The 15,557-nt window shown below is 40.4% G+C and overlaps 1 protein-coding gene across 1 annotated transcript in view; it reads left to right on the forward strand.

Moving 5' to 3' along the window:
- The window catches only part of LTBP1 (latent transforming growth factor beta binding protein 1), a 343,539-nt gene that overhangs the window by 316,640 nt on the left and 11,342 nt on the right, over positions 1-15,557 (forward strand). The window contains exons 32-34 of the mRNA XM_068129074.2: positions 1,458-1,634; positions 10,466-10,636; positions 10,928-11,077. Coding sequence (XP_067985175.2) covers positions 1,458-1,634; positions 10,466-10,636; positions 10,928-11,077 — 498 coding nt within the window. The remainder of the gene's footprint in view (positions 1-1,457; positions 1,635-10,465; positions 10,637-10,927; positions 11,078-15,557) is intronic.

Raw genomic sequence — 15,557 nt, forward strand, 5'->3', positions numbered from 1 at the left:
GTTGTTCTGAATGGAAACCTGAACCAGTTCAAGTACAGGGCCATTCTGGAAGAAACATTGCTTCCATTTGCTCGTGCAGCCTTTCGAGGAAACTTTGTCTTCCAAGATGACAATGCACGGCCTCATCGTGCTCGCATGATCCAACACTTTCTTGCTGACCGTGGTGTAGAGCATATGGAGTGGCCTGCCATGTCCCCGGATATGAATCCGATAGAGAACTTGTGGGCAGAATTAACGCGTCAAATTGACCACTTGGACCAGCAGCCGACCTCTGTGCGTGAATTGCAGCAGGCTATTGTCACTGCATGGCAAGCGATTCCTGTCCAAACCTTGGCAAATCTCGTGAACAGCATGCCTCAACGTGTACGTGCTCTCCTGAATGCACGTGGGGGTTACACGAAGTACTGAACTGTAATTTTACTGTCCGTAATCCCAGTCGTAATTTAACTTTTGTTTTTGTTAAAATAATTTTTAGCTAATGTGCAAATTAAAGAGATAATTCTGGAAAACGTACAGAAGTTTAACACAGTACTGTCCATGAATTGAGTTCGATATCAGTTTGCATCACTTTCAAGGATCAATTTATTTGTATCGAAATGTCAAATGTAGTTTTTGTTTCTTTTAAAGGTCACATTAACAAAATCTACAATAATTTCAACATAATTCCAATGAACTTTTGGTTCTAAGACATCTTGAAAAGTAAGTTCACCCCCACAAAAAAAATATTCCATATTAAATGCCAAGTCTGTCTAACATGATATTTAAAAAAAGTTATGGATGAGTTTTGACTAAACTTGGTGGATGAGTTAGTTGGGTGACAAGAACAAGCCGATTAAATTTTGGTTCAGGTTTAAATCCAGATCCGACCTATCAGTGGGATACAAAACATAAACTGTTCAGCCTAGCGGAGGTTTGCTCTGTACTGAGTCCCGTTCTAGTTTTATTCAGGAATCATCATCTCTGTGAATAAAGCTTCCATTTGGTAATATTGTGCTTTTCGTTTAGGTTCCAGTCTAAATTAGTGTTATTTTCTACCAACACTACAAGATCAATGGTGCACTTGCCATTACAACATAAACCTGTAGAGTCCGAATGATGCTTCTGCGGGTAAAGGCTTGCCCCTTGGTATGAGATAACCTCAAGTGGATGTGACGTTAACCTCGTGATCCCATCAAACCAACATAGCCCCATGATCCTCAAGTTGATGGATCCAGGCAAGCTGGCGAACAAGTATAATGTGCCTCGACAATTTGACATGAACCTGATGGCGCTTGAAATGAGACTAAAATCAGAAGCATGCCCTTTTGGTGTTTGAATTTAATTTAACAACACTCATAAGGTACTTGAAAAGCTTCCTTACAAAACCAATCTGGAGCTTTTTGGGAAAATAAAAGGAGCCCATTTGTGTGATGCTCATTCAATCTGTCTCGGATTTCTCATGTGTTGGCAATGTACAGATGACCATGGGGCAGCGGAATCCGAGATGGTGACCAGCATGTGCTGGAAAGGACTTTCCAGTGAATTTGTGTGCTCTGACCCACTCATTGGCATGGAGACAAGCTACACCGAGTGTTGCTGCTTATACGGCAGGGCTTGGGGTCTTTATTGTGCACTCTGCCCGCAACGTTCCACAGGTATGATATACTGAGCTCTTTATGCGTTGTTTATGCCTCCGTAGCTGAAGGCCGGAGGCATTGTGGTTTCAGGTTGACCGTCTGTCCGTGCGTCCGTTTGGCCGTACGTCTCTTATCGGTTCATTGCTCTCACAATAACTTGTGAACCACTGAAGGGATGTCAACCACACTTGGCACAAGTATGGACTACACTATAAAGGTGAACTGTTTAAATATTGGCTTCCTCAGGTCAAAGGTCAACGATCATGTGCCCCTTGGAAATCATTTTACAGACCGGAGCTGGAGTTGAAGCATCTGATATTTCTCTCTCAAACTTCTCTATTTTCTCCTGTGCTCTCACACTCACACACTCTCTCTCTCTTTCATGTATTGGGATGTAGCTATAGTTCAGGTATATGGGCCAATTTCCCAACAGAACATTGATCCAGGTGTGCTATCTGCTGTAGGAAGCTGGGATAAGCGAAGCGGCCATTTCCGTATCTCGATCAACCTTGTGTTGATTAGATATATTGTTCTTCCTGTCCGCCGATGCACATCAACACTTGACTCCACTAAGACTAGATATTCATTCTACCATTACCTGTGCATTGATTAATTATATTGGTATGTTGCATGTACTTGAACAAGTGAGCTTTTCAGGCAGTAATAACATCAAAAGTTCTTGCAGCCAAACTTTGATGGATTTGCTTTGTTACTTGCACTATTCGTTGTTATCTTGTCACTCCCCATTAGCCTGGGTCTTTTTTCTGCCTAACCACTGTGCCATTCCAACATTTCCTGGGACAAGCATGCCTCCAGTATGTTCTGCTGCTGTGAAGGCAACTTTCTCATGTTAGATTGTGGGAGAAAAGAAAAGTTGTTCTGTGAGTACCTGAAAGTGTTGTAGCGTTTTGCTATCATCAGAAAGTGCAGAACGCATTTGGCTGCACAAATAAGCTATTCATAATGAAAGCAACCATTGATTAGCTGCTGCAGAGCTTACCTGGAATGGGAACAGGCTTTTTGAATTGTGAGCTTACAGTGTACTGCCGTGCTTGGAGCGGATTGTTAAACACTTCCCTCTACAGTGGACGGGTGAAACTACAACATTCTAGGATAGCCGATGTACAGTGCACTTGGATGTTTTGAAGCACACTTCAAGCTCTGCAAGCAACGAGAGGCCGGGTGGGTCAGTTTTGGTGCTCCGCAATCCGCTGGGGAGGAAGAGGGCATCATGGTTCCCATGATTAGTCGTGAACATTTCCGTAGTTGAGAATTGACCCCTGGTCAGGCCACAACTCCATCACAAGGTTCCTGATGAAGCAGCCTTCATTAAAGGAAGCAATTTTGAATTTAGCCAGGGTAATGGTTCACACTGGCAGGGTAGGCCAGGGATGTCACACCCACCTCTGAGCTGTCTGGCCTGGTTTCCATTCTCGGCCCAGCTATAAACTGTTTTCTTGGGGGTTTTTTTGTATGCAAGGTGAGACGTCGATGTGTGTGCCGTACCTTGGATGGACTTTAAAATGGGCACCCCGTCTGCCAACATGTTAAATATGCCACGGTGTCCTGGGTGAAGAGTAGGCAAGTACATCACCATAGAACCCTGGTCAATGTCTAAATTCCTGCCCTCACTGACCGCAGGGTAGGCAATGGTGAACCATCAAGCATAACTCTTACAAAGAATCTGCTTTGACAGCATCACCGACCTGTAAAGAGTATGGTAAGCTCAATGGCTCACAATAGCCTACTCTTTTTGAAAGGTGGTGTTCAGGTAAGTGTCACTCTTTCCTCACCCCCTCCCACCCCCTATCTCCCAATCATAAACTTCGAACGTTTATACTCCCACTAATCGTACCTAATCAAACCAACCTTCTTGCAGATTACTGTTTCCTCCCCTCCTCTCTCTCCTCTTTTACTGCTCACTAATCCTCGAGTTTGTTGTGTCCAACTGTTGCCCCACTACCTCTTTACCCTTTGTCACCTCACTCTTCCTTTAGCATCTCGTATAGAATTTTTTAAAGGTACGTTGTATTTAAACATCCATCACTGAATGCTAACAGACAACACAGTCAACTTATTGTCCGCTCCAAATGAGGCGCCACTCATTGATGCCCGGTCGGCCATGTTTGCAAAGCACTGAGATGACAGTTTTATAGGTAGTTGGGTTGAAACACAGACTAGACAGCTCCAAGGCAGGTGCGTTACCTCTGAGCTATCCTGTCAACTCCAGGGTAGTGTATGACTGTATGATATATGTGTAACAGGTGTGGTATAATTTGGGAAAATATTTTTTATTTTCCCTTTGTAAGTATCCACATGTGTGTGCCGTCCATCGGATGGATGCTAAACTGGGCATTCCCCGTCTTCCGGTATTCGTTGGTGGATGTTAAAGATCCCACATTACCTTTCACAAAGAGTACGCCACATATCACCAGCACCATGGCCAAATTCCAAATTCCTGCCCGAACCAGCAGAGGACATTGCATTAGTGGCACAGCCGCACCCTCGGCCAATGATGCTACCCCGCAGCCTTGTGCTGCATACGAACAAAGTAGTGTTATGACTATTATTAACCGAAAATTTTGGTATAGCATGTTAAGTCTGGGTTTTTCTGAGTTGTTGCACTTTAATTAGAAAAATGTAAGTAAAAAAAAAAATAATTAATTAGTCGAAGTGGAATGTAGATATAACACTTTGATGACAAGAAGAACATTTTCCTGTCTGACTTTCTTTATATTTGATAAAATGATGAACAAACCTCCAAAAAGGATTTCCTTTACCATTGGAAGACAGTACAACTGTCTTTGTACTGTCTTCCAATATTATTATATATATATATTGGAAGACAGTACAACAAATGCTGTGAATGCAATGATTCATTGTCTAAAGACCTCTCTCTGTTTACTCTTGATAACCCCTAGAGCTGTAGGCTTCAGCTTTCAGAGGGAACCTTTACAGACAAAACCTGCTCTCTTTAGGTACCAAGATGCCCAGACTATGACTCACACCTCCCACACCATAATTCCCCCAAGTGCATCTGCTCCTTGCACAAGTGTGGCCAGTGGAGGCTTTTAGTAACTATGTAATAGACACTCCTCACTTTACAACTGAGCCTCATTTGTACAAGCCATTATATTGTACCAAATATACAGTTCTACTTTAAATCGATGTACAGAAGCCTGACTTAAAATATCGCATCTCTTTCCAGAGATACTGGTATAATCTTTTGCAGGTGTTTACCCCGATGTGGATTTTGTTTTCTTCTAAGTTTAATATTTGATCATGACTTTGTTATTAATCTCGAAAGAAAGTGAATCTGCATAAAGTGGTGGTTTTATGGTTTGCAATGAAGACATCTGTTATGCCATAATACATGATCTAATTCGTCTATATTTATGAATTCTTCCTTTGTGAACACTACATTTGTAATTAAATGTTTAATGTCAGAGGCTTCTGCTTAAAGTTAATCCTTTTCATGCAACTAACCTTTTCCACAATACAAAACCTAGGCTTATGAAGGGTAAAGTAACAGAGGGTAAATGGTAACGGCACTTGGTAGAGTGCATATCTCCACCAGGCTGAATAGGTTACGTTTTGTATACCACTGATAGGTCTGATCTGGATCTGACATGAACCACAATTTAATCGGCTTGATCTTGTCACCTATCCAACTCATCCACCAAGTTTTGTAATAATCGGTCCAAAATTTTGTGGGATACCGTGCTACATATCGTGTGTGGGCCCGTCTCCCAATGGTGAAGAATTACTTTAAAAAACTAGATGGTATTCATGGAATACTTACCTGTGCAGTCAACTTGATGCGAGCCAACTCTTCTGTTTTTGAAGGGTTTTTTTCTTTGATCCAATATGGCTGCCAGACCACGTAAGTGATGACATCATAAATTTATATTCTCTGATATAATTGTTGTGTAGATCACACTCAAAAAAATTTAAACTGATCAGACTAAGCGTTTTTTTTGTCGAATTATGATGTCATAATTAAGGCACCAATGACGTCATCGTTAACAACACTTATTCCCCATTCGGAGTTCTTTACAATGAGCAATGCTTCAATTTTTCCATGGAGTGGTTTTGGAGATATGGAGGTGCAATATTTTTTTGTTTTTTTTCCAAGATGGTGCCTGTACCACGTGACCTATGACGTCATTAATTAGCAATAAAATATTTTACCAGAGGAGTTGCTCCTATGGTGAAAATTTTGTGTCTATTGGATCAACAGTTGCAGAGAAAAAAAAATTCATACTGATTGGATGAAGTTTTGTACTTGTTGAATTATGACGTCATAATGGAGGCACCTATGACATCATCATTAACATATCTTATTCCCCATGGAGAGTACTTGACAATGAGCCATGTTTCAATTTTTTTCCATTGAGCGGTTTCAGAGATATAGAGGTGTAATGTTGTTTCCAAGATGGCGTCCGTACCACGTGACCTATGACGTCGTAATTATGAATAAAAAATTATGCAGGCGGATGCGCTCCTATGGTAAAACTACCTGTCAATTAGATGAACGGTTGCTAAGAAAATGAATTTTAAAAATGCAGACACGCACGTACGCACATACACAACAAATCACCCAACCCTGCTTTTCGCTTTGTGAGCACAGGGTAAAAATCTAGTATCCGGATCTTCACCAAAATCGAATCTATTCGTTATTGGCACATCTCCATCCTGCACACAGAATTTGGTCAGAATCAGTCCACAACTTTTTGAGATATCCTGCTTATAAACAGAAAAACAGAAACAGAAACAGACGGCGGTGAAAACATAAGCACACCACCTTAGGTGGCACAAGTAGAAAAGGCAAATTACTGACAGTGGTGCAGTGGGACCACAGTTGGATATAACAAGCGAGGAAATAAATTAACAGGAAGAAAGCAGAGACAGAAACGGAGACGGACACGCACAGACGGACGGACGGACGCACGGATGTACAGATGAGTGACCTTTCATAGCTCTGATTGCTTCTTCGACTTCATTTTCGGTGATTAGGAGAAATTGCAGGCATCTGTATATCACCAGGGTGTTGATCAAGTTCTTCTAAAGCTTTCTCTTCATGTTGGAAGGAAGTGTTGAGATGTGCTTCAAAGTAGCTCTTCCATCACTCAAGAACCTTGTCCATGGACATTAACCTGAGAGTTGTTTATGGCCATACACTCATACAAGTCTTTTCCCTCTTGTGACTATTACTGTGACTCCCTTACTTTTTTAAAGAGGTTGTGACTATTATTCTTCCTCAACTCAGTTTCCATTGTCTCAATTTGTTGCTTGGGGTTTCTTGCTTTTTGAATTCTTACTGCTGCCTTGACTCTTTTGGAAAGTGATCTGTGGTTGGCTATGTGCTCCATGTGTCCTGAGTGATTCAACTTAATCTTGGCTTAATCTTAATTAATCTTGGCTTAAAGCTTAATCTTAATCTTGGCTTTCCTTCTCTCTTCACATGTCTTTTCCACCTCTGATGAGAGTCCGTATGTCTGCCGAAGCCTCTTGAAGCCGACAGCTTGCACAAATTTGTCGCATTCTTGTATTTTCGATAGAACTCTTCCACGTCCTCTATATATACTCAAAGGCAAAAGTTATTGTGACACACAAACAACAAACAGAATCAGTGTTAAACTTTTACTGCCGCGAATGAAATGTTATTACATGGAAAGACAAATGTTTCAAGGTATGGTAACGATCAACAGTCCATAAGAACAGTGCACCTGGCATATGCAAATGAGCCACAACACAAGAGGGGGTTCACAAGCAAGTTCACACGGTCAGTAGCGAGTGTGTCCACCTTGTGCATTGATGCAGGCCTGGCACCTTCGCCTCATTGAGGCCACTAAACGTCGATGAAAGTCCTTGGGAAGATCATTCCATATCCGAGGAAGGATTTGGTGGAGTTCCTGCAGCGTTTTTGGAGGATTCGGATGACGTCATAAACGTCGCTCCATTTCATCCCAGACGTGTTCAATGGGTGACAAATCAGGGGATCTTGCAGGCCAGGGTAACACATTAACATTGTTCTGATTAAGATACTGCTGTACAACTCGAGCAACGTGTGGTCTGGCAATATCGTGTTGAAACGTCACTCTAGGGCCGTTCTGTTGCAAAAACGGTAAAGCGGCCATTTGCAAAATCTCGTCTCGGTACCTCACAGCATTCAAGTTCCCCTCAATCAGAATCATTGGCGTTCTTGCTGCAGCTGTTATCCCACCCCAGATCATAACGCCCCCACCTCCAAAACGATCCCCTTCCAGAACACATGGCCTGATGTAACGTTCACCTGTGCACCTGTAGACACGTGTCCTACCGTCAGCTCGGTGAAGCTGTGCCAAATGGTGTTTCTATGGACGTTGAATCGACGAGCAACATCACGCTGCGAGGTACCAGACTGAAGCATACCTATAGCTCTCCATCTGTCATTTTCCCCGAGGTGTGGCATGTCGAACTTATTCCAAAACGATGAATAGAGGTGTTTTTCTGACTTCTGCACTTCTTAAGACTGCATTGAGTGGAAATGATAAGCGTCTGGTTGTCTGGCCTTTTAAAGTGAACATTGCTGGCCATTTTTCTCGAATATGTCATGCTTCTTGCAAATTTCATGCAATTCGAACAACAACTGCTTGGTTGCGTTTCTTCGACCATTTTAACACACTCTTTCTCTGGTTCAAATCCAAAAATTCATTCACAAGATTACCAATGAAAAAATTCCATGTCACAATAACTTTTGCCTCTGAGTATAATTTGCGGAAAGAGGTGGAAATTTTCCTCCAATTACAAATTCAATATTTTGTGAAGAATTCATGTCGGTGACAAATTTGTCTACACGAAATCTCCTGGGTAGTTTACATTGTTTAATTATTGCTTCATTGAAGTCGATTTCAAAATTAGCCATAACTAGAGAATGGTCTGATCCTATTTCAGCAGAGTTATAGGTTTGACTTTTTTATGTTGGCCTTCCATTTGTGCAAAATTATGATGTAATTTGTTAGACTTTTGGTCGCTACGTCTGGCGAAACCCATGCAGTCCTTCGTGGTTGTTTATGTTTGAACATTGTATTGCTTATTATGAGATTATTGATGGCACAAAATTGGAGGAAATGCAATCCTCTATCATTGTGAACTCCTACACCGTATTAGCCAACTATTTCAGGCCAATGGACATGTTGTTTTTGACCAACTTTTGCATTTAAATCACCAAGGAGCATAACTTCATTCCTTGTTGACATTGCATTGATTTTTGCTTGTATGAGATTGGAGAATCTTTCAGATTCCAGAGTCTGGGGAATACCCTTGAAAAAATCTTCCCAGTTCTTCTTTTAATATGAAATGTCGCACTCATAAGCCTTTCGGAGATGCATTAAAAAGTGATATTTTCTGCAAGCTTCTTGAGCGTGATTATCGCTACTCCTTGCCTTTTTTAATTAACTGTTCTGGATGTGTGGAGCACAGCATACTTGGCAATTTTGAAGGAGTTTTCTGCATCACCATTCCAGTATTCCAAGTCTGTCCATTTTCCATGATTAGTATTCTTCGTTGGTCCATTCGGTTGAGCATTCTTACATTCCAAATGGAGATTCTAATTGATAGATTCTTAGTACCTCCTCACTTCTGAGTGTTCAGGACTGAGGGTTGTGGTTGTGGTTATGTTGTCATGCAGAATTTTTTGAGCCGTTGTGTATCAGGAAGAAGATAATTGGTTTTGCATCGTTTATTGATACAATTAGGCTGCTCATAATCACTTGAGAGTTGCAATTCCATGGGGTTTCCACATATATTGTGGGAGTGGGAGTTGGACAGGCGACTATGATGGGCCGTTGCATGTAGGAGTCATGCTATTGCTGTTTAGATCATGATTTCTGTGTTCAGTGAGAGGGGGAGGGGTGAGGATGTGATTTCAAGGTTTGAAGTGGCGGGCGAGAGGTGAAGACTTTGGGGTTTCAATGTGAAGGTTGAGGACTTGGGGTATGGGAGGGGGGGTGTATGACTTGGGCTTTATGAGGGAGATGGGGGAGTTGAGGACTCAAGGTCACATTTTACATCGCACAGATGTATGTATACATATGCATGTATATGCAGTATATATATATATATATATATATATATATATATATATATATATATATATATTATACATGTTATTTTTTACCTGTTAAACAGAAAGCAGCCTCAGTTAATCGGGATTTTTTGGCTGACTGAAAATTCAGTTTTGTCACATTATACGTCATTGTCACATAACTTTGCACCATATACTGTATGAGAGAGGGCCTTTATATGGACATTACATCATGGGATAACTCATCACAGGGCACAATAATTGTTTTATCAAATGAAATATTGATCTGCCTCTTTCCTCTATATGTTTATGTGTATGGCATGTGTGTGGGTACGACTGTCAGTTTATTAGCCACATCGGTTTAACGGGAACATCGCTTAATCAGGACACTAGAGGCTTCCTAATTAAGTGGTGGCCCCTCTATATACACTACTCACAATAAGTTAGGGATATTGGCAGGTTCTTCGGTGTGGTTGATTTTGTGTATTAATTATGTTGAAAAATGTTGTTGGTCCTAATTCTATGGTTATTAATGAGTGTGAAAAAACACAGCATTCTTGATTTCAATACCCTAACCCTAACCCCTATTAAAAAAACTCACTCCCACAATATCCCTAACTTATTGTGAGTAGTGTACAACATCTACATACGCAAACTTGCAGCAACAAGTCTAAGTGAGATGAATGATAATTTAACATCAGCTTATATTTGCATGAGTTTAATTGGAGAAGTTTTGTTTATGAAAGCAAACCGAGTTGTTTTTTTCACCTCCTCTTTGCAGCGGATTTTGGAAAACTTTGCAACGTACCCCGGGGAGAGGATGCTGTTGCTGCACTCAGCAGCCATGGCAGAACCTTCATAGACCGGGATTTTCATCAGGAACGAAGCCCACCTGTAGACGAGCTGCTACCAGGGGTTCTGCCGCTTTACATTCCTTCTGAATATGATGACTGTACGTGGTGTTTAATAAGAACAAGTCCAGCTAAAAGACTTCCCTTAAGTAATAAGAGGCTTATTACTGCCTTTGCCCACAATATATCCATTAATTTTGCTTATTTTGCATACAGACCAGACATCCCTCGTTGTGTGCCAATATCTTTCAACACGACCTCCTGTGACATTGAAGCATCGCATTAAGTTTTGCCATGTCCGGCTTTCTGAAAACCGCTCTGAAATGGCAACAATAAGTCGGCAATGCATGGCATGCCAGCTTGTAATTTTTCCACCCTGTCGTTTTCTGCAGACAAGTTTGGCAGCTTCGAAGGATTACAAGCTGAAGAATGCGGTATCCTGAGCGGCTGCGAGAACGGCCGCTGTGTACGTGTTCCCGAGGGTTACACCTGCGACTGCTACGATGGTTACCATCTGGACATCTCCCATATGGCTTGCATCGGTATGTCTGTCTACCTTCCGTTACACAATGAAAGTCCCATAATTCCCTTTCATGATAAGCTTTCACGCATGTCTTACGGATGATTTAGCAGCGGTGCATGTGGGTTTGATGATTCATGGTTTTTACTCAGGTGTTGTGGTTTTCTGCCGAAATGGGAGACTTCGAGTCTGTTGATATATAAGAAACATTATAGCAGAATACGAATCAAATTCGACAGGGTTAATCTTGTGCGAAATAGATCCATCTGTTTGTTATCGAGGAAGTAATATTTGCTCAATTCCCTGCAGAAATCTCAAAATTAATTACATCGTCCTCAGAAGTTAATCGTTTTCCTGGATGAACTGCCCATGAGATGCACATGAGGCTTTTCCCAAATTGAATTGATCCATTATTCTTTCACAATTCACTACCTACTGTATGTTTTGTCATTTGTAACGCATTTATTGCCATAAAGATGTTATTTCACCTGAAGGAGCTGCATCATCACCAACAAATGTTTTTTTTGGATGATTTTTTACCTCCGTCACCAAAGGTTGACGGAGGTTATGTTTTCACCCCTGTTTGTCTGTCTGTTTGTCTGTGAGCAGGATATCTAAAAAATTTGTGGATGGATTCAGATGTAACTTGGTGGACAGGTTGGGTGTATGGAAAGGACCAAATGATTAGATTTTGGTGAAGATCCAGAATACAATTTTTATGTGATTTGTCACAATTGATTGATAGAACCAAAAATGATACACTCTATAGTCTATAGCTTGATATACAGTATCAAAAAGTTGGGGAGGAGGGATTATGACAAAACTTGGATGAGTTGGTTTCATGAGAAGAACAAGCTGATAATATTTTGTAAAAGGTCCAGATGCAGATACGGCCTATCAATGGAATGGAGACGTATGTGCTCTACCAAGTGTCGTTGGAGTTATTTATGTTTTTCCATGCAAAGTCAAGGCTTGTGGAAGAACTAGAATGCAGAATGGATCAGGACGCAACAGAACGAAAGGAACAGTTCCAAGAGAGGGGGAAAAACCAACATGGTTGAAGGACAATGTAAACTTGACAAATGAGGGATGTGGTGTGCAATGAGAAGTAGGAAAGGATGCATGGGGTGGACAAGATTGATAGAGAAGCAAATTTCCAGGAAGGAAAATCTGGAAATTTGAATGGAGATGGGCTTGGTGGTGGAGGTGGTTCATAGGGGATGGAAAAATCATGGTTTTGGATGATGGGGAGTGATCTGAGATGGTGGTGAACAGCTGTCTTGAAGACCTGGAGGGAAGCATGAGATTGTAGAAAATGTGAAAGTCGGTGCCACATGTGGGGAAAAACAGGCACAAATGAGTGGAGGGGTGCAGTGATTCTGGATTTTGGTAGTGCGAAATTATATTAGCAAAATTAGCAAAATACACATATACAAATTAGCGTGACTCGGCTCACTATGCTCGCCTCACCACACATCATCACCACAGAGGTACAGGCTTGTTTAAACTGAGGATAATGACCTGACTGAATTTGATTTGCTGTGTTGTCATGATTTACAACAATCATAATGCAAACATTTATTTTGTCCAAATTTATTTGTAATATTGGTGATATTATTTATTTGTAAATTTTTTGAAATAAAAATGATCCAAGTGGTGTGAAGCTCTAAATGGTCAAGGGTCCAAGCTGCCTAATCGGTCTGAAGGGTGTAAGTGACCTAAATGGTGTTAAGGTCTAAGGGGTCGAAAGGGACTTTAGGGGTGTAAAGGCTTAAAGGGTATAAAAGGTTGGAAGGCTGAAGGGATCTAAAGGTGTTTAAAGTATTGAAAGGGTCTTAAAGGTAGAAATGGTCTTAAGGGTCTTATGGGTCTTCTAGGTCTTTTAACCAGTTGACACACAGTCATCGTGTGCAAAGATTGCCCATTAACCACCCCCCCCCCCCCCCCCCCCCACTCAGATCCCTCCTAACACTACTCAACAAAGCCTCTAAAACCTACCCTTATGAAGGGGGACAGACACACACACACACACACATACACACGCACACTCACACACCCACACACTGTAATCCATACATGAGGTTCTGCATTGTTAAATGATCTGCTTGCTGTATTGTTATCTTGTTGTTGCAGTTGCGTGTTTTGAATATGTTGCATAGTTTGCAATCACAGTCTGCTTGTTTAATCAAGCGACTATCGGTGAAAAACGCATTTGTTTTGACATTTTATCTTCAATAAAAAAAACCTTCCAAGGCCACAACTTGCGCTGCTTTGAATTCTGGGTACTTTCAGTGGCCACGCATTAATTTCATCTGACAAAGAAACGCATGTAATAGCATTCCCATGGTCTGTTACAACATGCGCTACATCCACTTGCTATTGGATGGTTCCAGTCGGGAGAATAGAATCCATGGCGAGTGAGACAGGCTTAGGTGAGGAACTGGGCCAAACTTCCTTGGGGGACTTCCATTGGCTGTCATCGAAAAGCTGAATTCGATTCCACAAGTATCCACAATTCACATTATTAAATGCTCTTTCAAACTCAAGCTCGATGTGTTGCCTAAGAATTGTGCCGAAGACAATGTTTTTTTTGTTGTTGTTAAATTAAATTTATATTGTAATATCAATTTTACTGGAAAATGTTTTTTTATGCTCGCAATTTTAATATGAGTATTAGCAATATCTTGTGAGTTGTACAGAGGATGTGATTGGCAAATGGAGTGGGGAAAAATATTTTTTCATAAAGAAGGGGAGGAAGATAAGAGAGTAAATGAAGTCAAGGTGGAATTGAGAAGAGGGAGAAAAGAGGAAGGCGGTACACAGAGATAAAGGATTTAGAGGAGGGGAGGGAAGAGGAGTGTTTTTGGGTATACAGGCAGAAAGGGGGTTAAAAATCCCACCACTTTTATCTAAAAATCCCACCACTTTTATCTAAAAATCCCACCACTTGTATCTAAAAATCCCACCACTTTTATCTAAAAATCCCACCACTTTTATCTAAAAATCCCACCACTTTTATCTAAATATCCCACCACTTTCATCTAAAAATCCCACCACTTTTATCTAAAAATCCCACCACTTGTATCTAAAAATCCCACCACTTTTATCTAAAAATCCCACCACTTTTATCTAAATATCCCACCACTTTTATCTAAAAATCCCACCACTTTTATCTAAAAATCCCACCACTTTTATCTAAAAATCCCACCACTTTTATCTAAATATCCCACCACTTTTATCTAAAAATCCCACCACTTTTATCTAAAAATCCCACCACTTTTATCTAAAAATCCCACCACTTTTATCTAAAAATCCCACCACTTTTATCTAAAAATCCCACCACTTTTATCTAAAAATCCCACCACTTTTATCTAAAAATCCCACCACTTTTATCTAAATATCCCACCACTTTTATCTAAAAATCCCACCACTTTTATCTAAAAATCCCACCACTTTTATCTAAAAATCCCACCACTTTTATCTAAAAATCCCACCACTTTTATCTAAAAATAACACCACTTTTATCAATGGAATGGCATATTCTTATTCCTTGCACTCCAATCTATAGATGCAAGTATCAATTTATTTTGTGCTCAGAAATGAAGTTGTATTTTATCCCAAATCCACAAGTGATTATGATGAAATAATATTTTTCAGATTATATTTTGATATGTATATTGTATAGGCATTTATGCAGAGCCTGCTGGAGTTCATTTAAACATTAACAAACAACAACCACTCGAGTTGCTGTTGTTGTTAAAGTAGTTTATTTTAAGTACACTCTTCAGTGATCCCGTCGCACTTATCCGATGCTTCTTCTGCTCCAATGAACCTTCATCGCCTATTTTGTGGAGCATGCGGTTAGCAGATAAATTAATTGCTATTTGAATTCATTTGAAAAAAAAACCATTGTTCCATTCCGTTTTGAATTGCACTTGAAATGTTCACATACTCCATTGATTTATTTCTATAAGAAACTTTAGAAAGAAATCAATAGAGTACGAAATGGAGATACCAGCAAGACCAGTTAATTTGCCAAAAACGACAACAATCAACACTTAACACCAGCAATGGATGATGAAAATGAAGTGTTAATCTAAAATATATACAGTATATACTATATATATATATTTGTATTATATTTAATATATTTGCACATACAGACTTGGCATTTAATATGGAATATTTTTTTTTCCTTGACTTGGGTTTACTTCCTTAACACAGTATATCAATCTGGTGAGTTTCTTTTACACTTTGGTGATTTATTTGTTAAAAGAACCATGTCACTGATTGTCTGTCGCAGCAAAAAGTCAACAACAGGATTATATCACAGGTGGCGTGGCAAAATGTACGGACAGGTGCATTTGATGATTGGCTTCACAGTCGGGTATACAAGGGTTGTTGCGTTCTGTATTAGTGGAAAACAACTGCTGCACGTCTCCAAAAGTTATTGCCGCTTCCTCTGGAGATGGTCCATCAACTCGACAATGCTGTTTGTCATG

Source organism: Myxine glutinosa, chromosome 9, assembly GCF_964187855.1.
Source record: "Myxine glutinosa chromosome 9, kmMyxGlut1.1, whole genome shotgun sequence".
NCBI lineage: Eukaryota > Metazoa > Chordata > Myxini > Myxiniformes > Myxinidae > Myxine > Myxine glutinosa.